The 27,948-nt window shown below is 48.2% G+C and overlaps 1 protein-coding gene across 1 annotated transcript; it reads right to left on the reverse strand.

Annotated features, from left to right (window-relative positions):
* Positions 1-27,761, reverse strand: LOC115540342 (adenylate cyclase 9). Its single transcript, XM_030351521.1, has 11 exons — positions 23,934-27,761; positions 10,611-10,789; positions 10,007-10,111; positions 9,137-9,375; positions 8,539-8,641; positions 8,036-8,244; positions 6,620-6,779; positions 5,723-5,871; positions 5,144-5,173; positions 4,120-4,411; positions 1-3,955 (listed from the first exon to the last, which is right to left on the reverse strand). Exons 1-11 carry the CDS (start codon positions 25,849-25,851, stop codon positions 2,981-2,983), a joined length of 4,359 nt encoding a protein of 1,452 aa, XP_030207381.1. The 5' UTR covers positions 25,852-27,761; the 3' UTR covers positions 1-2,980.
* Between the last annotated feature and the right edge of the window lie 187 nt (positions 27,762-27,948).

Genomic DNA, 27,948 nt, shown 5'->3' on the forward strand with positions numbered 1-27,948 from the left:
TTTACTTAATCTTTCTTTATTTTTCTGTGTACAGATGTGAGCTATAGATGGAGTGGTGATGTGCCCACATAGATAAGTTAAATCGACATGCTGTACACGTGGCCTACATCTGATATAAATATTTGTTTTGTCCCAAATCAGGGCGATTGCTTAGAGAGAATCTATTAACAGGATTTGGATTACTTCACAGGGTAATCGAAAAAAGCTCATTAAAAACAAACACCAGGGCAATAGCGTCATCATGTCAGGTCAATTACTGCTGTGATTGTAACGCAGAAGAGCTCGGCTTTGATTACAATCGTACATCACTAAAAACCCAGCAGTGAATGACAGTTTTCATACAACTCACGACATATGGAAGCCTTAAGGCATATGAAATGGCTGCTACGATCAAGAGAAAAGCATTTTACACACGCGGATGATTACCAGGGTTTGTGGTCAAAAGGCACTGATCCAGGACATTCCTTGTTCACACTGGCAGGTTAAAAACAGTGTTCTGGTAACACACTAGGGTACATGAAAGCTACATTAGGAAAGGTAACACACACATTGTACTTTTATATCTTTCAATTTAAGTCGAACAACTTTGTCATGGGCAAAAATGGCGGGTGAAATGGTCAATCAAGGTTAGTCATGAAGTCCTGGTGGCATGGGAGATTTCTTCATTTGTGTAAAATACTCTGAAAAGCCTGCCTGGGGCGAGAAGTCTTGCGTAATTATTAATTATTCTTTTTATGAACTGTTTCATAGTCAAAACAAATTGCCTGAAGGTATATTCAGAGATATCATTTCATCATATTAAGGGCTGATATCATAGCTTCATTTTGATTTAAATATAGAAAGTTTACTCATGTCTAGGAGTGATATGGCCAATAGCTCTTAACTTAGAAAATCAGCATAAACTGGTTATCTAATCTATAACTTTGCAGTGATATGCATATATATTATACACACATATAAAACCCATTCAAACCACAAGTAGTTTTCAAATCAATACAGAACTGAAATGATTGACGTTCATGTTTCTCGTGCATTTTTCTGTTCTCCCTCCTCATTTTAATGGAAATGTAGTGGATAGCTAAACAAGGATCAGCAAGTTCCCCATTTTCAATAAATTCTGAAATATTTGTTGAACTGAAACTAGACCTTATATCTACATGTATTCGCTGTTGGGATTTTTATGCATTTGCTTATTTTGAACACACACACACACACACACACACACACACACACACACACACACACACACACACACACACACACACACACACACACACACACACACACACACACACACACACACACACACACACACACACAGCGAGGGATAACAGTTATTGCATGGGCACATCACCACACTAATCTATGTTTTGGGAATATGACAGAACTGAAAGATTGGGAAAAGATGGAATTTGAGAAAATGTTGCAGCCAAGACCGCACAGGCTGCAACATTTACTCATACAATCATAATCTACCCCATAGTGTCACAAGTTATATAAAATATGCAAGAATATGAAAAAAAAAAAAAAAAGAACATCAAAAGTACATGATATGATGCATTGCACCATTAAATCATTCAATTAAAGTGGCACATTCAAAGTATATTGATACAGCATTGATGGAGAAGGCTGTGACTGAGGAAGACTCAACACACACTCACACACAAGCACACACACACATGCACACAAAAGCAAAGTACACATATATAGGCAGATAATGATCAGTAATTGATTAAATCTATTTTTTGTTTTACCAGCAAAGGTGTCAAAATTCTAAACATGTAGCCAGGACTCGGTTCAGACACAGCACGAAGCAACCCTTGATGTGAACTCCATATTTATAATCTATTCTGTGCTCTGTGTCCAACTGTGATGGAGGCTGTCCTGGTATGCAGTCCGGCCTGTGATCAGTCCTGCTCATCGATTGTCACTTACCATTTCATTTAAACAGTCTTTAAAGTGCCTTGGGGCTTTTCATGATGAAATCACCTTTGGAAATTACTTTCTTATCCTTACATTCCCTTATCGAGTTTTGATCTTGTGCTACTGATCGCATTTGCTGCATTAGACATGGAAAAGCTTGCCTTAATTGTAGCGACTACTAAATAACAAGTGGTCGTAGAAAACACTGTTTGTGCAAGGCCTGTGCGCAAATGTGCATTTAGATGCGTAGAAGCAAAAATGTACAGAGCCCTATTTAGTACGTCCCTTTGCTTTCGAGACTGTGGCACAAGTGAATACTGTATCAATCTCTCGTGTCAAAAACAGAATGACATAAATAACACTGCTTGTTGTGATTTCCCTTATTCTCCCTTGAATTCCCTGCGTTACCTACTCACACACTAATGGCACTTTTTTATAGAATCTCATTCTTTTCCCTTAGGTCAAGTAAAAACTTCAATCAAGTAAAAAAAACAAACGAATATGGTAAGATTATACATTTGAACAAACGTTTCATTGAAAAAAATTAATAAACGTATGGTTTAAGGGACCACAGCATTTTACTTTACATCTTTAAGGGGATTGGCCCGGATGTCTTTTTCTTCGTATGCTCAATAGTCATGTTAGATGAGTCCATGGTTCTTGTTCTGAAAGGCACTTAATGACAAAAGAAAAAGTAGAATAAAGTACTTCCTTCTAACCCCCCCCCCCCCCCCATCTCTTTCAGACATATCTGTCGTTTATTTGTCTGTGTTCAACACAGCGGCAGGTCACATTCCACTGGAAAAAAAGGTTAGTAGCACTTATTTTCATTACTCTAGCTAAGGTTTGCTTTCAAACCGACGAGGGACAACATCCCACCAATAAGATCAATATACTCTCTTCTTTTGTGAAAAAATATAGCAACAAAACATAAACCAATGTTTTAATGTAGAAATGCCCTGCCCATACAACGGCACCTAGGCTGTCCGGTCCAAAGACAGGACTTTGGAGGGCAGTAGGGAGGGCAGGGGGGGGGGGTGGGGGGAGGGGGCTTGGATCAGAGGCGTGAATAGAACTCTTCGTTCAGATTTGTGAGCTCATCGGCCTCTTCCTCTTCACCCTTCGCCTCTTGAAGTGCCTGGACCATGAAGGGCACTTGTGGGGCACAATGTTCTGGCTGTAGTGCGGCCGGGCTCGGGGGGTAAGGACCCTGAAGGGGGGAAGGCCCAGGAGGGTGTGCTGCGTCCCTATACCCCTCTTCCCTTGCCTCCTTGGGCTCAGCGTGGCCAGGGTGTTGCCCTGTCGCCTCGACGACAGACTCTGAACGCCGATCCGTTGCGTCCGCAGTGGGAGAAGGTCCGCCGGCGATCGCAATCCCGCCGGCCCCGAGCTTTCCCTGGCTCCCCGGCCGGCTGTCGCCCCCTTCCCTTTTGGGGTACAGGAAGGTCCGCATTTGACCCTTGCCCTTCACGTTCACGGTACCCCTGTAGTCAAACTCCATGCCCATGGAGTGGAGCACCCCGTGGCTCTCCTCGCTCACCTGCACCTGGCACTCCAGCCCGGTGGAGTCCATGCGGCTGGCGATGTTCACCGTGTCGCCCCAGATGTCGTAGAGCAGCTTGGTGGTGCCGATCACCCCCGCCGTCAGCGGCCCGTGGTTGAAGCCGATGCGCAGCTTGAAGCCGAAGCCCAGCATGTTCTTGTTGAAGTCGTCCAGCACCCCCATCATCTCCAGGGCGAAATGGAAGAGCGCCCGGACGTGGGCGTGCGGGTGGGCGTCCTCGCTCTCCGCCACCTGCTGCACGTTGAGGCCCGAGGCCGCCATGTAGGTGGCGCCGATGGTCTTGATCTTCTCCACGTTGGCGAACTCACTCTTGCGGAGGAGTTCGTCGAAGTCCCCGATCAGCTCGTTCAGGACACGGTAGCACTCTTTGCCGCCCTCGTAGCTCTCCTCGTAGAATTCGCTGAAGTTGACGATGCTGGCGAAGATCACACCCACGTTGTCGTGGTTTTTGGAGTAGCTCTGGGTCAGCTGAGGGAGCGACGGGGAAAGGGCAGTGGGAAAGTGGACAAATGCTTTGATGTCGAGGAAAAGCTGTAATTTGCCTCTTTTTGCTTGTGGGCTTTGAGTAAGTAGTTTGAATATTTGGGGTTCGAAGAGAAAAGAAAGAAAGAAAAAGGAGGCAAAAAACCAACCTTGAGTTGCTCGGCAACGTGGATGGGGATGATGTTGCCCAGCAACCATTCAGCCTGGTCACGCATGTTCTGGATATTTAATTGATGCTTGTCAGCCTCCACATTACCGTGGTAATGGAGCCGGTAGCTGACCTCAAACTCCCGGTTGAGGAACCAGACCAGGAGCAGCAGCAGGAAGAAGGCCAAGATGGCCTCATGGAGCAGGAAGTCGAGCGGACTCAGGCCCGGATCAGGAGCTGGGTCTGGGGCGGCCTGGGCTGAGTCCGCCTCACTCAGTGCTGTGAGGTTTCCCCTGCAGAGAATCAAACGGGAGGTCAGAGCCTGAAAATAAGGAAGAAACTGCATGAAATTGCATGAAGACAAAGATTGAACCCTTAGATCAAGAGATGATATGGTCACAGGGATGTTGTACGCAATTAAAAAAAGTATAAACTAACAGGGAAAGAAATACACAAAATATCCATGCTTCCTTCCCTTGCAACTGTTGAGAAAAATGAGAAAAGGAAGCATTTTCCAAATTTCCAAAGACAAAAAAACAGAAGCACGAGAAAAGGAGGAGGGAAAGGAAGGAGAACGGGAAAAAGAGTTGTGATGCGAAGTGCAAATGAGTGACTTACAGTCGAGCAAGACTGCCGTCGTTTATGCCTCAGCAAAGACCTTACAACTAAAAAGCTGCAAAATACAAAGGAGAGGGCAGTCTCCAACTGCCTCTGCCGCACAGAAGCTAACAAGCAGTGCTGATACCAGAGGCCAGTGGGAACTGGCTCTGGCTGTGTGAGTCATTCCCACTGCTTCTGACATTTAGCAGCCATTACAGCTTGGCAGGAGCAAGGGGGGGAGAGAGGAGAAGGCGAGAAAAAGCCAGAGTATGTGTAAGTGACAGACAGGATAGAGCTTACAGGAAGGGGGGGGAGAGAGAGGAAGAGTAGGGATCATGAAAAACATAAAAAGGGGGTTCTTGGCCCCGTTCAACCCCTCAAATGTTACTCATCCATCAAACTTCTATTTCCATGGCGACACTCACCCAAGAGTCGGCCAGCTGTTATTACCGGTCCTGGAAGAGTGCAAAGGGATCACACACACACACACACACACACACACACACACACACACACACACACACACACACACACACACACACACACACACACACACACACACACACACACACACACACACACACACACACACACACACACACACACCATTAACCAAGGAAACAATAGGAGGGTGGAATATTATAATAATGACTTGTCCAAGCATGTACTGAAGAAAATGCAGGAGGTTACATGAGCTAATGTTACCTCGCACACGCACAGTGTGCGTGTGAAATGTCTGCATGTTTGGCCGCACAGACATATGTTCTCGTCAACAACAACCATGATGGTTGCTCCTTCAGCCACAAAAATTCTAGTACCTGCAATTCAAGCCCCAATAATCTGATATGCTACCCTTTTAGTCAATAAATACTGGTAATCAATCAATATGGGGCTCTACATTGCTTCCTCTGGTGGGCATCAACCATCATCTAAATGCCATCGCTCCGTTCTAATCATGATAATGTGGGTCTTTTTCTAGGAGCACGTTGGCTGCAGTTACTCACCCAGGCCTTCGGAGGGGGCTGTAGAGCAGCAGCAGCAGCACGGCTCCTGTGGAGGTGGCCAGGAGCGAGCGCATCCAAAAACTGAGCTGGCAGAAGTTACAGTACTGGATGATGGCCAGGATAGTGGCACAGCAGAGAAACATGGTCACCTGCACACAAGGGAACCTTCAAGGGTCAACTTCAAGAGTCACCCACACGCTCTCTCTGACACCGACAATCTCACAGAACACTTCCGGGGCCTGACAGACATTCAACATTGTATACAGTCACGTCTTCAACCATTACACTATTTACAGCGTTTACATGCTGCTATAACATTCTAGTGCTTTAAATGTATCACTGCTATTTGCTATGCATTTCTTTTTATATTTCACTGCATGTGACAAATTAAAACTCTTGAATCACTACTCAGACGTAAAAGAGGCATTCTGGCTAAAGTCGCCCCTCCCAGGCCTCGAGGAAGTGTTTAGGAATCGAGTCACTGAATCTCGATTGTCATTGATCCAGAGTGAGATACACACACTCACATAATAGTGTGTCTAAAAGTGCTGTCCACCATAAAGCAGAATTCTCTCCTCTCTCAATACAGAAACATAGTTCCTCTACAATTTAGCTCCAGTTTCACTTTGTTTGTTTAACCGCTCTACATAACCGTCCCCTCAGTGCCCACCGTGTTATGTTAGTGTCGTAGAATTATATAATAAAGAACTGCTTGGGGGCAAAAACATTCACGCACATATCCAGTTATTAACATATGCAGAGCTGCTAATAGAAATGGCCATCGACAGCACCGTCTACATAACACACACACACACACACACGCACACACACACATTTTTTGCGTCCGTCTGTCTTCCCGCCCCGTGTGGGGGGGCTGTCCGAGCGGCAGGCCGTTACCTGGAGGGGCAGGCGTTCGGCGCAGGGGAAGTGGGAGAAGACGGAGACGGCCGGCAGCGAGACCAGGACGGCCCCCACCACGTGGCGAGGGATCCAGCCGGAGACCACCTTGAGCAGGGTGCGGGTACAGCGCATCACAGAGTCCAGGTAGAAGACCATCCTGCAGGGCCAGACCAGTTTAGCATTGGCAAACATGTCTGGATAGGATAACGTGATTGATCCGTCTCCCTGTGTGTGTGTGTGTGTGTGTGTGTGTGTGTGTGTGTGTGTGTGTGTGTGTGTGTGTGTGTGTGTGTGTGTGTGTGTGTGTGTGTGTGTGTGTGTGTGTGTGTGTGCGTTCTGTCTTGTGTGTGATCGTGTGTGTGTATTGATTGCAACTATGGTATAAAGTACCAAATCATTTATTTCATTTATATATATTCATTTACTCAAATCATTTATAATTATAAATAAGTGTAAGATATGCAAGTAAGCAACCTAGCCTACATTAATTCCACCACCTGGGCAATCAATGGCTAATCCTTCGGCACAGGCTATTGTCTGCATCGTCTGGGTGAGCACAGGTGGTGGAACTGACCTACAAACAGGTTTATAGAATAGGCCTCCCCTGAGATCGAGGCTACAGGACTGAGCAGCAGGAAAACAGACGAGAACCACCCTCACATCGTGTGCAGATGATGCGTGTCCGTGCATCCTAATCATATGCAAGATTAAAACTGATCTGAGGCCTAAACGGCAGTGTCGTTCACATTGTGATATGGGAAATATTTTGGGACACATCTTTAACTGTGTGTGTAGCTTCAGTGAATGGTATTTTCTTGAATCCATTGAACTGTCTCTTACATTTCTATTGTCTATTAAATGTCTATGCCATGTCAATTACGGGTGTGTGTGTCTTTGAAATGTATATTACGCGCGTGTGTGTGTCTTTACGTGTGTATGTGTGTGTGTGTGTGTGTGTGTGTGTGTGTGTGTGTGTGTGTGTGTGTGTGTGTCTTCTACGTGTGTGTGTGTGTATTACGTCTGTGTGTATAGTGTATTTTTAGTGTGTGTGTGTGTTGGTGCCTATTACGCGTGAGTGTGTGTGTGTGTCTTTACCTGTGTGTCTGTGTCTTTACCTGTGTGTGTGTGTCGTTACGTGTGTGTGTGTGTGTGTGTGTGTGTGTGTGTGTGTGTGTGTGTGTGTGTGTGTTTATTTTTCTACGCGTGTGAATTAACGTGTGTGTGCGTGTATTACGTCTGCGTGTATAGTGTGTGTGTTGGTATCTATTACGCGTGAGTGTGTGTGTGTCTTTATGTTTGTGTCCGTGTCTTTACGTGTGCGCGCGTGCGTCTGTTACTTGTGTGCGTCTGTGTGCGTGTGCGTGTGCGCATGTGTGTGTGTGTGTGTGTGCGCGCGCGCGCGCGCGCTCTCACCGTATGGACAGCACCAGGGAGGCCAGCTCCAGCAGCCCGGCCAGGGGGGACAGGGCCAGGGCGGCGGGGGCGGCGGGGGCGGAGCCCACCAGCACGGGCAGGAAGCAGGCCAGGGTCAGAGCCAGGAACACGAAGCAGCTCAGCAGCACGTCCAGGAAGGAGCTGAAGGTGGTGGAGGCGAAGGTCTGCACGCGGACTTGGGTCTTCACCTGGGGAGGGGGGAGGGCAGAGACTCAACACAAGGGGGCGTTGTGGTGGCGTCTAGCTCGTTAAATCAGTGCTTACTTGCGATAATGGAGAGAAGTTAAATACAAGTGGTGTCTTCTGAGAGAGAGAGAGTGTGTGTGTGTGTGTGTGTGTGTGTGTGTGTGTGTGTGTGTGTGTGTGTGTGTGTGTGTGTGTGTGTGTGTGTGTGTGTGTGTGTGTGTGTGTGTGTGTGTGTGTGTGTGTGTGTGTGCGCGCGCGCGCGCGCGCGTTCTGAGTGAGTGAGTGTCTGTATGTACCTCTTTCTGGTAGCTACTGCGATAGGCGTTTTCCAGGGGTCTCGCTAGGAAATTGAGGCTGATCTTGTTGATGGGAGGCTTGAAAAAGTAGTCTTTCATCAAACTACACAGACCGACAGAAGAGTAGGAGTCCTTTTTCAGTTAAAAGCCAAAACCAAATTCTATTTCAGAGGGATTTCCTTCGAAATGCTCTCTGGTGCGTTCCTATTAAAATCAATTACCCAAGACACGATCCATGTCTTGATGTCACGTCAAAAAGACCGTTGAGATTCCTTGGTCTCCTGCTCTCCATCTCTTTATATACGTATATCTTATCTCTATATATTATTAAGGCTGTTCAAATTTGTGCGATAATAGCGCAAGCTTATTCATTCATATCAGAATTCATTTTAGCTTTTAGTTCTCCTTACTTTACATTCAAATACACTTGCAGTAAGTGGCAGTCTGTTTAAGTCCCCAAATCTGTGGTGTTCCGCAAGTTTCATATTCAACCCAAGTACATTTGGTATGAATGACAACATGTCGTTCCATTTCTCATTTAACTCCAATTGGGGTGGATTTCAAATAGAAGAAACTCTAACAACCCTGGGACACGGACCTGTCCTCGCGGATGACCTCCACAAAGTGGGCGTCGCTCTTCTCCCCCGGCTGCTTGGCCCGGAGCAGGAGGGCCGAGTGGTCCAAGGCCGCCGTGCCGCTGGTCCCCGTGCCCGTCTTCTTCTCCCTCTCCTGGAGCGTGTCGCACAGGGACGTCCGGCTGGCTCGCACCACGCCCTCCAGGGAGAGGGGGCTCAGCAGCCCGTTGGCAGCCCGGGGGCTGTGGCAGGCTGGGCTGAACTGTAGAGGGAGGAGAGGAGAGGAGAGGGAGAGAGATGGGAGACAGAGCGGGGCCAGAGGAGAGAGGGGCGAGAAAGAGAGGGGCGAGAAAGAGAGGGGCGAGAAAGAGAGGGGCGAGAAAGAGAGGGGCGAGAGGGGCGAGAGGGAGAGAGAGAGAGAGAGAGAGAGAGAGAGAGAGAGAGAGAGAGAGAGAGAGAGAGAGAGAGAGAGATGGGCAAGAGAGAGAGAGAGATGGGAGACAGAGCGGGGGCAGAGAGAGAGAGATGGGCGAGAGATGGGCGAGAGAGAGAGATGGGCGAGAGAGAGAAAGAGAGAGAGAGATGGGCGAGGGAGAGAGAGAGAGAGATGGGCGAGGGAGAGAGAAAGATGGGGAGAGGAAGAGAGTGGGAGAAAGAGGAGAGGGAGATGGATGGGAGGGATGGAGAGTTTAACAAGGAGAGACGGAGAGGAGGGGGAATGTTAGATAAAGACGCCGTAGGAGGAATATGTTTATCCCCTAGACCCCCGTCACTAATGGAATGCACCCCTGAAGTTAGCACAAGTTAACACAGCAGCAAAGCCACTTGACTTCTGTCTGCATCAATAGTGTACCACTGGCTTCAAATAGCCCTCTGTCTGTGTGTGTACACACCTTGGCACTACCCATCTTGTGCTCCTCCTGGCAGCCGTTGAGGGGCGTCTCGTCACCGATCTCTCCTGCAGGGCACAGCCCGGTGCTAGAGGAGCCCCTGGCCGGCTTCAGAACCCAGCCAGAGCGGGAAAGGATACGACGGTTAAAACATGTAAACACCAGCACACAGCCGCCACGCAACAGAAAGCTTTGTTATTTATAGGGATCGACTGGTGGGGATTTTTTTAGGGCCGATGCCGATAACGATTTATTTTCATCAGCCTTGGTCCATGAACGATGCTGGCTGGCGATTTTCTTGAGCCGATACGGCTTTGGCTTCCTCAATTTACATCATCAAAATGACACAAAGATGATAACAAATATTACAAGACTCAATTAAAAAAAAGGAACATTTATTGAACTGTCTGTATGTAAATCATGCCGAAAAAAAATAAATAAATTGGCCTATGCCGATGCACGTAAAAAACGCAAATATCGGTCGATCACTAGTTATTTACAAACACATCTCGATTGCCATGACTCCGACTCGTTCTCTGCGTTGCGCCGGCGAACGGCCTGGATTGTAAACGACAACCAAGCTGTGGAGGTCACCCCCGGGACTTACCCCTGGGGTTCTGTCGGGGCGGCCGTGGGTCGGCGGGGGCTCGGCGCTGGCCGCGGGCCCGCCCCGCGCCAGGAGGTCCGGGGGGGTGTGGGGCCCAGCGCAGGCCCCCGGCTGGCTGTCTGGCCAGCAGCCGCAGGGGGCGCCCGGCCTCCGTCCTGAGATCAGGTAGGTCTTCAGTCCTGGGACGGGAGGAAAACACATTTTATCACATCGTTATTTATTAGGAATGGTAAAAGTGGACGCGAGTAACGGTTGGTTATTAATCATCATTCCAACAGCCGCTCGGTTATATTTACGACTTTGTATTAGTCGATAACGATTCGGTATACTGGCTGTATACAATGTTTGCTAATCGTTCTGAGCAGCTTCATGTACACAGTCCGCCAGATAAGCTCCGAGTGGAAATACGACCCGTGTTGTATCGCTGTAAGTGACGCTCAAAAGCCCACACTACGAGAGATGAGCCAACAAGAAAAATACACAAACATTGGATTAGAGAGGCATGGCTGGGGGCCAGCCACTATCAGCCTAAACATACACACAAACACACACACACACCTGACCTGCTTCCACACAGCGAACCGCAGGTGCTAGCACGACACAACACACGCCAGCATAGCCTTGCTAGGCTCAGATAGCAGCGGGTGGCATCAAGCCTAGTAGGCGCTTATGGAGGATTGGGATATTCCCTTCTATGCAATTATGAATAAGTACACCGGTGTGCTGCTTTGAAATCCCTGTTGAGCAGGTAAGCCTCCTGCCATGTATTAGGCTTTAAAGGTGATGGATTCCTGTTAAAAGGTAGTGCATTTCTAGCGCTGCACAGTTCAACAGTTTAGCTCTTTCCAGGTCAACAGTTTTTATTTTTTTTAAAGACACTCACAATCACCACTTGATCATTGCCGTACCTGTGTGACTGGCAATCCGCAGATTAGTGTCATGTTGGATTTAAAAGTCAGCCACCAATGTATTACAATCAAACCGGCTCATACTCCGGGGTAGACAAATCACCAAAGTGATTAGGATCTGTTCCGCCAATCCATCTTTATCCCGAACATTAGGAATCCAAGCACACAGAAGTCATTTCTCGTCTGCAGCACATGGAGCGGCAGCTCCAAAAAAAGTCTGAACTAAGGTAACACAAGCATTGTGTGTTTCACGAGGCGATAGCATCAGAAGCAACATCACATCGTAGCATGGGTGATGCGTCGACATAGTATCCGCCCTCCTGTTCACCGAGCAAGAGAAGAACAATGCATTAAAGAAGGATTAGATCGTTTAGCCAGAGAGGCATCCACTTATCCATTCCTTTCTATATTGTTTCTAAGAGCACCACAGACCCAGAGGCTCTGAGGAGGGAGGGAGAAAGGGACAAACACCTAGGAGGTAAGGAAGGAAGAAGCTAACTCGTTACTGTTACACCTCACATGCAATACCTTCCCCAGGTTTCTCAGGGATACTGTTAACACACGCCATTGAGAGATGCATTTTGCATTGAGGGAAATTGCATAGCTTCTGGTGAAATTATGCCAGCCAGTGAAAACCTAACTCCGGAGCTCTCCACTGCAGTCACAGAGAAGTGTGTTAGTGCGTCACGGCTCGGGAGAAGAGTGTGTGTGTCGTACATGTGAATTGTGACCTCTTTCTACCAAGTGAGTCAGACAGACAGACACGGATGCACATTACATGCATAGACGCATACCCATGCATAGACGCATTCACATGCAGTCGCATAGACATGCACAGTCGCATACACATGCACAATCGCATGCACATAATCTGCTACTGGTCGCCCATGACCAACTTCAAGGAATGAATGAGTGACCGAGTGACTGACAATGGATTGAGGTCATAAGTAATGAATGAACGGCCTCTCCGATTCCAATACAAGTGGAAAAATGCGTTCTATCTTTAGCTTCATAATTGCAGATGTTATTGTGTTGGAAACATTGTGGTTTCTCTGGCTTGAAATGTCAGCGGTACACAGTCATTAACCACTTCATGCAATTTAGGCCCATTGAAGTTAAACAATGCTTATTATTTCCACCAGCTTTGAATATTTCAGCATTATAACATATATTGTATAACAAAAGGAGTGATTGTGACTGCAAAAATACAATTCAAACAAGCCATACAAATTACCATACAGAATATTACTCAGGCATTCCCAAATGATCCTCCATCCAGAAATGTCTCTGGAAATTATTCTATTAACGAGGAGAACGGGGATCAAATGGATGCCAACTACGTCTCTGTGTTCAACAAACCAGACGGACCGCTGCAGCAATGGCATGGAAGGATGGCACTTTCTGTCCCTGCCAATCTTAGTCCATGTGTCTGAGTCTGCTTCTCTCCTGCCCATGTCTCTCCTCCCTCTCTCGCTCGGTCACTCTCACTCTTTTTTTGAGACTCTCACCCTCTCCTTTCTCTCACACACACACACACACACACACACACACACACACACACACACACACACACACACACACACACACACACACACACACACACACACACACACACACACACACACCAGGGTGAGGGACATTCAGGCCCCCCAGCTTTTAAGTTGTGCTTGTTTTGTTAAGAGGGTGGGGGGTGATGGGACACGGTAGTGACCTAGAAGGGAGCAACATGACGACTTACATAACCCACATTCCTCCTCAAACCCTTTCTCACCTCCTCTCTGGCAGGCTTGCATGTTGCCCTTCACCGACAACAATGACCTCATTCTTGGGTGACATGTTTGAAAGGGGAGGCTGTCGTGTGCTTAGGTTTATCTTACAATGGATTGTGTGGGGCGCCGTATACACACTTTACACAGGGCACACGTTGTGATGGCACACAGCTGCAGTACAGTGTGTTCTGTGTGGGCATGCGGCAGGTGTAATCCAATCTGCAATTAAACCTGCATAGGGAGCAATTTGGCAATACATAGCTGGAAACAAATGAACATACATACATAAATACATATGTATATAGCTATGAATATACCAATCACCAAGAGCAGAACATTTATAAAATGCATGGAGTAATTTAAGTTCCCTGGAGATAAACCACAAGTGTGCCATGAAACTGCCAGATTACATGGCAGGTTGAGCAGCTCTCACAAGCATGAAAGGAAAGTTTGCTTTATACAGTTATACAACGGAGAGTGCATAGGCCGTAGCCCTGATGAAACATAGCTAATGGCCTCTGCCATGCTCTGCGGAGCCGGCGCGCGCGCGCGTGTGTGTGTGTGTGTACATTGGCACGCACTTGTGTGTGGGTCTGTGTGGGTCTGTGCGTGCACCTGTGTGTTTGTGTCCTCAGTTGAACTTCCCCTGCTCAACCCAGTGCTTGTGAGTGGATGATCAATAGTGTGTTATGTTCCCTGTCCAGCTGCGTTGAGACTTTAGAGTGCTGGTGTCAGTATCTCTCCCGAGTGCTGCCTAGAGGATGGAACACGCGCGCACACACACACACACACACACACACACACACACACACACACACACACACACACACACACACACACACACACACACACACACACACACACACAGGCTCATATAAATACTAGCGTATAAACAAACAGATACACACCCGATATTCAAGCATATGAAGACAAAGACGGAAAACAAACAAACACAATGGACCAGACAGGGGATTAAAAACAAGAGAAACATCCACCTGGATCAATAAATGACTTCACCATTTAAAGTCTTTCATTTCACAGGAGGATCATGGGATTTTCTCAATGCAACAGCAACTCTTAGCATGGGCCAAGAATGGCATAATGCTTGGACCCTAGGCAAGGCTATGCAGCAGTGCTGTCTGGGAACTAGCACAAGGGGTTGTAGGATGCATGGATACCAGATCCCCTACTGGCTTCAGGCATGATTGAATGTATGTATGAATGTATGAATGAATGTTTAGGACAAAGGATTGTACAGTCAAGACACCCGCAATTTGCTTCTTCCAGGAAGTATTCCATACTATGAATATGAACACTTTTAAGAGGAAAATATATATTTGGTAACTCACGATATACTTCTTCAAGGAAGTATAAATAATTAAACATGCATACTTTTAAGAGGGAACTATACTGATCAGTTGTTGCCAGTTATCTGCATGCCCTATGCAGTGCAACACCAACACACTTGCATGCAGATTTGGAGAGAGAGAAGTCCCTCTCCTACTGCTGCTGCCCCCAGTTCAGGATGCAGGGAGCGACTGCATGAATGAAGACAGGGGAAGCAATAAATGAATGGAGAAGAGGGAACGGGGAGACCTGTCTGGGCTGACTTAGGCGCCACATTCCACATGTATGCACCAAGACACACAAACTAGGACACACACACACACACACGTACACTCGGGCATACACACTGCAATTCAAACACACTGACTGGGATGCACCCACGCATACTAAGACAAAACCACACCACACACATAACTACACTCATACAGAAACAGGAATACACACAAAAATGTTCTAGAAAGACACAGGCATGCAAATGCTTTAATCCACACACACACACACACACACACACACACACACACACACACACACACACACACACACACACACACACACACACACACACACACACACACACAGTTTATCAATGTTCATTGATAAGCTGTATACAGATGTATAAGGTATAAGTGTTTGTGTATGGACATAACAAAACATCTCCAGAAACCCTCTCTCTCCCACTATTCCTAAGAATGGAAAATAGGAAATGCCCGGACTGCATGTGACATGCATGGAGTAACTCCTCGCCACACACACACACACACACACACACACACCTACACCCATAAGGCTGAACCCCCATCAACAGACCCTTCCACCGCCCCCTCTGCCAGCATTCCTGGAAGACGGAGAAAAAAAAAACTGAACACGATGCCCTAGTCCAGACTAGTCCTCACTTCCTGTCATGTGACCTTTGACCTTAGAGTGGCTCTTAGCTACAAGATCAATACCCTCCCTAGTGAAAAGGGGCCTGGGTCAGGAGTTGCCCCCCCCCCCCCCCCCCAGTCGCCCATGGGAAACCATGCCTCCGTGAGAACACACACACACACACACACACACACACAAGAGAGAGAGGAGAGAGGAGAGAGAGAGAGAGAGAGACCTTTCGGAGCTGGAAACATTGGTTTTCCTCATTCCTGTGTTTCCATGTGTTTACTTGAAAGAGTGACAAAAGACCAAAGACACCCAGAGCAACTTGAAAGCGCGACAAAAGACACAACTCTTTCTTCCTCCCTCACTTTGTCTCCGGCTCCATAAAAGAGCCACTCCTCTTTCCAAGCTCTGACATTTCTGTTTCTGTTCTCTCTCCGCCCGACGTTAGCCATGTCGTCTCTCACGTCCCTTTAACCCCCAGCCCGACCCCCGTCTCCACCATGCCTGCCTCTCTGCATCCCCTCACACGACTTCACTGCTCCTCCTGGTTTCACCTCTCCCCCCCAAATTCATCCCTTTCTCTACTCCTCCTTCGTCGTCGTCTTCTTTGTCCTCAAGCAAACCCCCACCCTGCCACTGCCCCAGTGTCCCAGCTCGGGCAAGGGGCCTTAAGCACCACGGCCTGGTCCGGCAAAGAACCAGAGGCCCGACCAGCTGAGAACCAGAGGCTGGGAACGAGGCCGGGCCGGTGGGGCTAGCAGCAGATGGCTCCATATTTGGACAAGCTGATGGAAGCGTCCTTCTTTCCCCTGCTCCCCCCCCCCCCCCTAGCCTCCTTCATCCCTCCTCCTCTTCATCCTCCCTCTTTCTGACCTCTCCCTCCCCCACCATTTCAGACACACCAAGCCAAAGAGGAATAGAAAACGGACTTTGTCTCTTCGCCGCATAATTCGCTTTCCTTCTTTTCTTGAGTAAATTCTACTTTTTTTTTTTAATCAAAAGTCCGACAAGAGCTTTTCCCGACAGTACGCCTGTGAGGTAACCATTCATCATCCAGCCTTCAGAGGAGATGATACGATAAAGATAGAGAGGAGAAGTCCATCTGCTCTTTCACCACAAATTCGTCCGCCTGTACCCATTACCAACGTCCCGTGTTCACCATGTCAGCGTCTAGGTGGCTTCCCCTTACGCTTAGTATTGTCATCACAGTAGTCCCGAGGCAATCCCGGTCATACTACAACACACAAATATGCGTGTCAGCAAACACACACACGGACTCACACAAAGCGCTGCCCAGTGCTGACCGACCGAACGCTCTAGCTGTCGCAAAACAAATATGGAATAAGAATGTGGTTGTTGCAATACAGTCCGAGGTGTGTGAGTGTGAGTGTGTGTGTGTCATAAATGATACAAGGGTCATTATGAAGGAAGGGCATAGTCGACTGTTTGAATGGCTTTGGACCTTGCCTCTGTAGGTGTCTCTCACACACACACACACACACACACACACACACACACACACACACACACACACACACACACACACACACACACACACACACACACACACACACACACACACACACACACAGGTCCCGCTATACTTAAGTATATACCTCTACCCTTTGACCCCGCAAATTGTTTATCGTGTGCTCCGCTTCATCTCCCGACACACACACACACACACACACACTGAATAAGCATGAGTGCAAATGGGCGAAATGTCAAGTAGCGGCTAAGGTGAAGGTAGACAGCGTTATCTCTACCCATTCAGCTCAGCAGGCGGAGCAGGGATTCTCAATAGGCTCCGTTCACAACGACGAAAGCCCCGTCATCTAGACTGAAGGGTCTCACGCTACACTGTGACAATATGTTGGTTAGAGGTTTGTGGATAGTTGAACATTTCCTACCAGATGCAATTTATTGTATAATATAGAAGGGGAAATATTTGGGATAACTAAAGGACGGCCCCCGATTTATTATGTAGTCATGCATTCTGGGATAGTCACGATAAATATACATTCAGAAATACCCTTTACTGTAATCTCTAACCAAAAGGATGGCAGGCCAATAGTCTTTGGTACAACCTAATGCTATGAGTAACAGAATAAGCCAGGGTATATGCCCCTAGACTTTAAGAATAGGGACATACGTCCAGGGTAAGAGCCTCTTATCGACATGATTTAAAAAGCACTTTGTATTAAAGGGGAGGTTTGTGAGAGCAGGATACACTAATGTGCAAGAGTTCAGATTACAAGCCAAGCAACAGGAAATACTACTTTTTTAAACACTAACCTTGTTGACCACTGTTGCTTTGCATTAAAGGGCATGTCGCTATGCGATTTGTCAACACAACGACTTCATAAGCCCTGTAGGAAATAACCCATAAGCTCAAACAACTACAACCACAAGACATCAATGATATATTTCCATTATAGTCTCTATTATGGTCTCACACACAAGGCTGTTATTTATTAGATCAATAAATGACAAATGGCAAATGCATGGCTCTAAAATCCACACCTTTCCCTGGAATATCACTCGAACCTCGACACACAGGGGCCGAACCAACACACACACACACACGCTTGCTGGACGGGCCAAACTCGTCAATTACGACGAACATCGAACCATTTGAATCATCAAGAGTACAAAGTACATTAGTCATTATGTATTATGCTTATGCATAAGTAATGATTAAAATATGCAGTGTATGGGTGTGTTTGTGTGTGTGTCAAGAGAAAAGCAGGTGGATGAGAGCCTGGGACGGCCATTTCAGTTGACCTCCAACCTCCCACATTGAAGAAACACTCCCACACAAACCAATCAGGGGAAGTACCAGAGGGGGCTAAACAACACCATATTGGGGCAGGGGGGCCTCCGGGCAAAGTCTCGTCTCATCTCCACTATATACAGAGGCCAACACACACACACACACACACACACACACACACACACACACACACACACACACACACACACACACACACACACACACACACACACACACACACACACACACACACACACACACTGGAGTGAGGGAGTAAAGGACAAATAAAAAAAACGGATGAAATGTGCAAGAAGAAGTTGAAAGGAAGCACAAGCGCGAGAGAAAAGGACACCAAGAATAATGGAATGCAAGACAAGTGTACGCAAGTGTGTTTGTGTGTGTGTCTGTGTGACCGAGACAGAGAGAAAGAAGCAGAGAGACTACCCGCACGCACGAGAGTTAATCATTACGCAATAAAGAGTCCATTTAGTGAACTCAATGGCATATTTCTTTGGGACTGCTCCTCGGTGTTAATGTGAGGAGTGAGTGCGTTTGCATGCGTTGTGCGTCTATATCTTTTCGTGTGTCCCCTTGTGCTTTAAGTGCAAGAGAGATATCCAACACACACACACACACACACACACAGACAGACAGAGAGAGGCCTGCCAGCATACAACAGCCGGCGCGATGAGACTCTGCCGGCGGATGTCTCAAGTGCTGAGCCGCTCTCTGACACCACTCGGTGAGCTCCTTCTGGATTCACACACTGCCTTCCTCCTCTCTCTGCTGGCCTTCAATAGCAGTCCCCTTGGACGGTTCTCACCTCTGCGGTCGGTTACTACCCAGTCCATTCACTCCCTACCCACTCACCTATTGATCTCTTTGGTGTGCCGGGGAGCCTGAATGCCCATTATAAAAACCATCACACACACAAACAAACACTCTCAGGGTCTTGCTCATTGTGTTGCTGGGGCACGGTTCTAGGTCTCTGCATTTCCCACTGCATGCTTGGATGACACGTTTGAGTTAGCCCAGCGCTAAACTGCCTGGAGGCACCGATGTCTGTCCGTGCCCCACACAGACACAGACACACACACACACACACACACACACACACACACACACACACACACCCCGCGTATTAATCCTTGTTTCAATGTTTGTTCAGGAATAAAAACGGGCCAATATTGACAGCACCAATATTTGTACGGAGACACTCTTCAGCCATCGACCCGCAGCATTAGTTGATAAGAGATTTTGACAACTTATATTGAATACTTAATGCCCCAAAAAATTCACTGTTAATTGATTCATTCAAAGTAATTACCACTGACAAAAGGAAAGATTTACAATACGCTAATTAAATGTAAGACGCATGCGTCTGAATACTATTTTCTGATTCACAACGGCCAATGATGAAACATATGGCAACATATACACGTGCCTTTATAGATACGTGGCGTGGCGATATCTGGGGTGTGCTGTTTGTGTACGCGCGCACCGCTGTTCATGAGTGTGTCAGTTTGTGATACCGGAGGAGCAATGGTTCAAGGTCGACATCGGGTCAATAAATAAGAACTTTATCTATTATCTATGCTCCATAAAAGCACTGCCAACCATAAATACATACTAAAGATTCAATGCCTATCCCAAGCCCACCCAATCATTGACCCTGGTGCTTTCGGCACGCATAGCACAGCCCTGACGGTCACTGAATGAACACCAAAAGCCAACAGCCAAATGTCGAGCACATGGCCGTGCATACCGACACGCGCTGCATGTGCCACCAGATACAAATACAGACAGGACTTTAAATCATAAGTCCCCGCCAGGCGGACGCGTGCACCGTCGCCTCCTCCACCACCGACAACACTTCCACGGTCCTTCCCTGACATCCAATTCTCCTTTTGAAGCGGAGAAAGGAAGCGCAAGCATGTAAGACAGACAGACCGACAGACGGGTAGAAAGACAGAGGTAGACATTCTTCAGACAGAAGGGGGGATGAGATGTGAAACAAAGCAGGTTTAAGATAGAAAGTGATGGATGGTGATAGTGATATGGATAGTGATGGATGATACGGATTAGGGCTGGGCGATTAATCAAATTTTGATCGCGAATTTGATTTTAGCGTCTAACGATCACAAAACGAACATAATTGAGTTTCCGATATATATTAGAGCTGTCAGTTAAACGCGTTATTAACGGCGTTAACGCAGCCAAATTTAACGGCGTTAATTTTTTAATCGCGCGATTAACGCAATTATTTTATAAAAAAAAAAAAAAAAAACTTTTTTTTTTTTTTGGCTCAAAACAAAGAAGCAGTAGCCTGACTGCTATGTTCAAATGACATTTGTTCAAAACAGTCGTTTAATTGCACTATAGGCTCTTTTTTTGTATCATCCTGTTTTGATCAGTGTATATACCAATGTTGTTATCAATAAAAAATCATTTGCACAAGGCAAGCCGATGCACTTCAACATGTTGATAAGAGAATTAAAATGAGAAGAATTATGGGACAAAAAAATCAAGGGATATTTAGCATAGAAAAATAATTTGCGATTAATCGCGATTAATTAGAGTTAACTATGACGTGAATGTGATTAATCACGATTAAATATTTTAATCGCTTGACAGCTCTAATATATATATATATATATTTTTTAATTAAATGTTGTATAGAAAGTGCAGGAAAAGCTGGATAAATATCTGTACATCATTTTAGATTTCTCGGTTAAAAAAGTTTTTTTTGGGAGAGACATGCATAATAAATACATCATGTTTTCAAACTCAAGAATAATCGTGATTCCAATATTGACCGAAATAATCGTGATTATGATTTTTTCCATAATCGAGCAGCCCTAATACGGATGGAGGATAGTGATGGGTGATGGATAGTGATGGGCGATGGTGATTGATGTTCGGGATGGATTATAGTGATGGTGATAGTGATGGTGATAGTGATGGATGACGGGCAGTGATGATTGAAAGGGAGGGATGGATAGTGAGAGGTAGTGATGAATGATAGATAAGGACGGATAGTGATGGGGGATAGTGATGGGCGATGGATAGTGACTAAGCGAGACTGATGCATAGCTGGGCCTGCGCAGCTCAGAGGTCCTTAGCAGGCAGTATGACAGAATCAGCTAGAACTCACACGGAGCAGATCAGCCAGGCCGGGCTGTCGTCAGACACCAAAGAGCGAGTGACTCTGCTGTGACCCCCGTACTTTCCGAGACACAGATCGCAGGGACAGATTCGTCACATTTGACAAATTGTTTGTGTCTCCGTATCATGTTTTGTCTGAGAACATAAACGATGCATACAACTATTAATACAGCCTTTCAACATAACTTTAGCCTGGGAACCAGACGAATCTGCAAGCTCATGTTTTATTTGCTCTGGCATATGCGTCTGCCCCCCCCCCCCCCCCTCGCTAGGAAAGATTTCCAGCAGTCCTAGGTTGCACCAATCACAACCGTTTATCTAACATGGGGCGGGTTAGTGCGAAGACGGGCGCCCAATAGGAGCACATTGGTTGTTTATGCATTTTCATAAACAACCAAGATGGCTGCCGCTGATGTGCGACACATTTTGTCGCTCCGATTGGTTGTAGGTCCATCCAATGGCATCCAGAGGCAGTTTGGTCTACGCCCCCATGAAAACCCAAAATTAACTGAGAGGTTCCAGACCAATACACATCTGCAAATTGGTCCGGCGATGTCCTGCTGCCATAACTTAATTATGATGACAAACCAGGGTTGTAATAAGGATTTATTCTTCCATCTTCAAGGGAGATGGGAAGTTGGTAGAAGGCAGAACCAGTCCAAAAATAGGATGCCATTTTCTAAAATAAATCAGCAAAACTTTCCCAGCGGTCAGAAAAACCCGGCTTTAAATCCTTACTGGTCTCTCCCGTCTACCAAGGAGAATCCTGATGGGATATAAATGCGATGACATTGCTCTGAGCCGTGTGTGCTTGTGCATACTGCACCCACTCACCCAGAAAAGAGCCCCCCACGATCTGCCATTGGCCTAAGGGCCACCACTAGAGGGGACTGTGAGGTGCAACACAGGGGCGCCACACTTTAACTATCTGCGTGTCAGCACCTAGCCCACTTCTAAGATCCATCTCCAACAATGGCTTTGTGTTTCCCCTGTAAAGTCTAAAATTACTAAAATATGTTTCAGTTACCTTTCGGGACCGAATGCTCATTTACCTTTTCGATGTAAATTAGCATTTCTGTTCAACTCAACTGGCATGTGTAGCTTTAACATTATTATTTTTACTCCTATTCATTGACAGCTCTGTCTCACACACACACACACACACACACACACACACACACACACACACACACACACACACACACACACACACACACACACACACACACACACACACCCCTTACACTCCCCATTCATGAAGGATCAGTCACCTCCTGCAGCAATAGGATGTGATGAGTTAGGCCTACTTGCACAACCTATTATAAGGCCCTATCTCCAGCCCACAAACACTCAAGCCAGGCAAGTGGCCGAGATAGCAAACAAAGCCAGCGAGATAGAGTCTGTTTGGTGCTTACAGACTGCTATGGCTAAACAGCCAAAACACATATTGGTTTTGCACACCAGAGCACCAGAGCCTTGCATAAACAATGGTTAGCATCCCACAGCCATGGGTCAAACGTGCCATCCTATGAAAAAGGGTTTTAATTAGTGAATGTGGAATATATGAAGGCTGGGACTGTAGAGTGTTATACATTGTTGTGTATAACACAAAATAAACGATAAAACACATAGTATTAAATTATTTAGAAAAGGACCAAACAACACAGTCACAATATATTACGAATAGGTCTATTCACTGCAATTACTATTATTCAATTAACAAATAACCCAGTTATATATAACCAGTTCTTTATTAATGATCATTTGTATATCAGCCTGCCAACGATCCCTGCACACGAAACACAGATCCAAACACTCTTTGTTTTGTGGTTACCTAATCTGTTGATCTCCGCTCAATGCATCTCATCTGCTGCCAGACCGTTGTTAGTGGAACTAGCTGGTCACATAGCGTACAATGGTAGGGGCTTAGCTTTCAGTGTTCTCTGGCTCCCTTGGCCCTGGTTCACTTGATTGGACATTGTGGGTTTCCACGGTTGTGACGCGCTCGACATGGTTGTCCCGCTGCAACTCAATCAACGCATTGTCTCGCACTCTCCTGTATGTGACCTTAGTGGTTCGCCCAGTTTAAAAATAGATCTTTGCCCGGCAGGTGTGTGTCATCGGATGGAATGGAAGGGAATTGGCGGGGAACGGCAAAACTCGAACACCCGACTGTTGTGCAGAACTACCGTAAAGAGCATCAAAATCTCCTTTTCAATTAAAGAACGCGTGATAATTGAACCCACACACATTCAGTGCGACAACTTCACATCAAATGATAAAAAACAGAAACAGAGGCTGCTGGGGATCGCCGGGGAAGAGCGCGTACCATTAAGGCCCAGTCCTGACGGCATTGACCCGGCTTCAAATCCTGCCCACGGTCCTTTGATGCACGTCTTCCCCCCTTTCCCTCTCTCCCCTACCATCCCGTCTATCTCACTCTTCAATAAAAATGACAAAAAAAAAATAGAAATAGAGGTTGCTGCCTTACCCTTGAGCTTCTCCATCACCGTCTGCCCCGCCCTCTCCGCCACCTGCCCGTCCTCCCGCTGGTACCGGTCGTCCAGGAAGCGGCCCGTGGCCTCCGACAGGTGCACCTTGCCGGCCACGCCGAGCTGCTCCATCAGGTTGGCCAGGTTCACGTCGTTGGACCACACGTCGAACTTGAAGCGCTTGATGCCCAGTATGCCGCACAGCACCGTGCCCGTGTGCACGCCCACCCGCATGTCCACCGTCTCGCGGGTCTCCTGGCAGAACTGCTCGATGGCCTGGATCATGCCCAGGCCCATCTCCACGCAGCAGTAGGCGTGGTCCTCCCGGGGTTCGGGGCAGCCCGCCACGCAGTAGTAGCAGTCCCCCAGCGTGCTGATCTTCTCGCAGCAGGTCAGCTCGCACAGCCGGTCGAAGCGGCCGAACAGGTCGTTGAGCAGGTCCACCAGCACGTGCGCCGACTTGTTGGCCGACATCTTGGTGAAGCCCACGATGTCGGCGAACAGGATGCTGACCGGCTCCATGCGCTTCATGTTGAACGGCCGGAAGATGATCTGCCCGCGCGGGATGGACGTTTTCTTGCGCTTATGGTAGTGGTTCTTGGGGCTGGTGGCGCCGCCGCCGCCGCCGCCGGCCCCGGGGTGCCCCCCTCCGACCCCTCCGCCGCCCACCATCACGGCCGAGGTGGAGCAGGCGCCGGCTGAGTAGCGCTTGCCCGCGTTCTCCCCGCCGCCGCCCCCCTCGTCGTCGCCCTGCTTCATCAGCTCGTCGGCCACGCGGCGCGGCATCACCGAGTGGATCATGCGCTCCTTCAGCGCCTTCTCCACCTCCAGCTCCTTGCCGTGCATGATGGCGTGCCCCACCTTCCGGAAGGTGGTGCGCGAGCGCACCTCCGACATGATGAACAGGTGGATGCCGATGACGTGGGCGCACAGGTGCAGCAGCGCCTTGCCGGGGACCAGCCAGCGCAGGGTGTCCCAGTCCGACGCCGGGCCGACGCCGCCGCCCGCCGCCGCCCCGACGTCGGGGGTCCTCCGGAGCAGCAGCAGCAGCCCCAGGACCTCGAACAGCACCGAGTACAGCAGGCCCAGCAGCACCGAGGCGTACAGGCGCACGTGCAGCACGCTGTACAGCAGCAGCAGGACCTCCATGCACAGGGAGAAGGTGCCCACCGGGGAGATGCACGGGGCCTGGGCGGAGGTCAGGGTACGCGGTGGGGGGGGAGGATGGGTGGCGTTCCCTCCTCCGCCCTCCCCCCACTCCAGGTCAAAGTATCTGGCCGTCTCCATCTGGGGGGCAAGGGTGAAGGCGAAGGTGATGACGATGAGGAGCAGGGAGATGCCGGAGTATACGCGCGTGTACAGGTAGGTGAGGGTGAAGAAGAAGAGGAGGCAGAGCAGCAGGAGGAAGGCGGCCGTGGGGGCCAGGTACGTCATGGTGTCACAGCGGTCGTTGTTCACCGCAAAGTACACCCCCCAGAGGGCGGCGGCTACCGCCAGGTAGAAGAGGACGTAGCGGAAGCGGCGCTGGGTCTGGGGGAAGCACCGCTCTCGGCAAGCCTCCTCCAGGATGGAGGAGTCAAACTTGGGGTCCCAGCACTGGGCCGCCGAGCGCTCAAACAGGGGCGGCAACGTTCTCCATCTCCTCAAAGTGGTCATGAACTTGGGTCTCGTCCCAGATTCCCCGGAACTGCAGCTTGAGGAAATGCTGTACTTATGAAGGATGGGGTTCACTTTATTTACCGCGCCGGAGCCTCCTCCCGCTCCGCCGCCACTGTTGGCAACCTTAACAGTCTCCTGTTGATGCGGCTGTGACGCATGGTTGGCAATCCGCACGGTCACAGCCCCCTCGTATTTCGGCTCGCAGCGGACCTCGGTGCCATGAATGGGAAGCCGTCTGTGATGTTGCAAAGTGGCCATGACGTCCAGTGGCACGCGGGTTGAAAATACGAAAATAGGGTCAGGGATAAAAGATGGCGCTCAGCTTATTAGACTGGACGTGTGGTCGCCGCACGTGCACATCTGTCAAGGTGAGGAGGAACTGGGAGCGCGGTGGTGGGTAACGGGGTAGAAGGGGTTGTGGTGGGGGAGAGCCAATGTGTTTGTTTGAATAATCAAAGTGCGTGAGTCGTACGCAAGGCACGGACGTCTTGACTACGTAAATGGTAGCCTGCACACTCACTCATATAAAACTGCCTGTTCCAGATTCCCGAGCAGTTCATGATCCGAGCACGGCGTTACGTCAGTACTCACATTCCATGCTCGAGTCCCTCCGGAGGCTCGTGAGCTGTCCAGTCGAATCCCGCGTTCCTCTGCTAACGCGATACGAGTAGTCAGCCTTTTTTCCTGCTCCGACGTTGGACATTTTTCTTGACAAAACACTGGGTTTTAACATCCAAAGCTCATTGATATTATTGACTGCCTCCCCTCATTGCAACTTGCAAGATATATGCCTGGATGGAAAATAGTTGTTTGAGAATAAAAACACTGTTCAAGTCCATGGCTTCATGATGTCCCCAAAGTTGTTAATTGTGCAAAGTGTTGACAGCGGTTGTTAGTGTCTTCGACTACATTGCCCCCGACTTGCCGAAAGGAACAGTTTCAAACAGGGTCCCTCTTATCTCATCAAACCACACGCGTCAAATAGTCAATGGTACAGTTTCATTTCCCCCCCTCGAATAACGCCCTCATGCCCAGGGACATGCTGCAATGTACTCCAAGAAAACACTTTCCACAGAGAAACAAAACACCGCATTCACGTTAGACACCCGGACAGCACTGAGAGCTCGTCGGTCTAAATAATCCACATTCAACCCTGACTGGGCCCTGTCAGTGGAAGAAATCCAAAGTGTGAGTGGACGTCCGCGGCCTGTTCCCACCAACACAGCCCCGTCCTTTCCTGAAATCCCTCTCCGAGACTCCAGCTCTTTATTCCTTCCCGTTTCGATTTGCAAGAGGGTGGAAGGACGAGGTGGAAGAGCAAATGGTGCGAAAAAACAAAAAACAAGCTGTTTTTATCCCAATAAGTTGGCCTCTGTGAGCTGCTATATCCAACTTGTTGCGCACAGGAGTTGGCAAAACAACACCAGAACAGCCCAGTCGGAAAGGGCTAGTCTATAAATAGTGTTGATCAAATAAAAAAAAACTCATTGAACAACAACTCGAATCATGTCTCACGTCCGGATGGATTCCTTCGCGTTATATGCCTGTTGAAGGACGGGGATAAATAATATGAAGTGCCAGCTACTAAAGGTGTCCTTCTGCTCGAAGTTGAATGCTTTTAACGCGTGCAAAACGTCAGCGATAGCCCCCCTCTCTGCCTCCAAAAGCTCCCAAACTTTTCCCAGGCCGTATTTCCTGCGTTAACAGAGCAGGGACCCGGTTGGGTTTACTTCTGGATGGTGGTGGTGGTGTTGGTGGTGGTGGTGGTGGTGGTGGAGCACAGACTCGGTTTCCTCCTCTCCCCCCAGAGGACCTTATATCCCCAGAGCGACGATACCCTTGATCCTGTTTCCCTTATTCCATTATCTACAAGGAGTCTTCCCCCAACGGCGCTGTCTTATCTCCATGAATTCCTCAGGTCTGGGGGTGGCATGCCTGTTCTGTTCCCGACAGCACTACCGTGAGCTTTCGTCCTCTTCCGTTCAGTGCTGGTGGTATCGGCTCTGTTTTTTTGGCCAGGGTACAGCTCCACTCTTCGCGGGTCGGGAGTGCTTGTGCCCCGGGGAGTGTTCCTCGGTCTATCCGTGAAAAGGAAAGTCAACCGTATACGCTACCACCATCTTCCTCCTAGACCGTGTCTCTGAGATTCTCCAGCTGTTGTGGGTGGGTGGGTGGGTGGGTGGGTGCCCAAAGTGGAGTGAGAGTGAGCTTCAGTCAGAAAATAATACAGGGGAGTGGTTTGGGGGCGCGCACGTCGCAAGTCAAAGTGATGTGGCGAAGACGAGCACGCATGTTGGAGTGGTCAGGTCATTTTGAAGACTTCTCGAGCAGCTCTTCGGCCAATAGCCTAATACT

This window comes from Gadus morhua, chromosome 3 (genome assembly GCF_902167405.1).
Source record: "Gadus morhua chromosome 3, gadMor3.0, whole genome shotgun sequence".
Lineage (NCBI taxonomy): Eukaryota > Metazoa > Chordata > Actinopteri > Gadiformes > Gadidae > Gadus > Gadus morhua.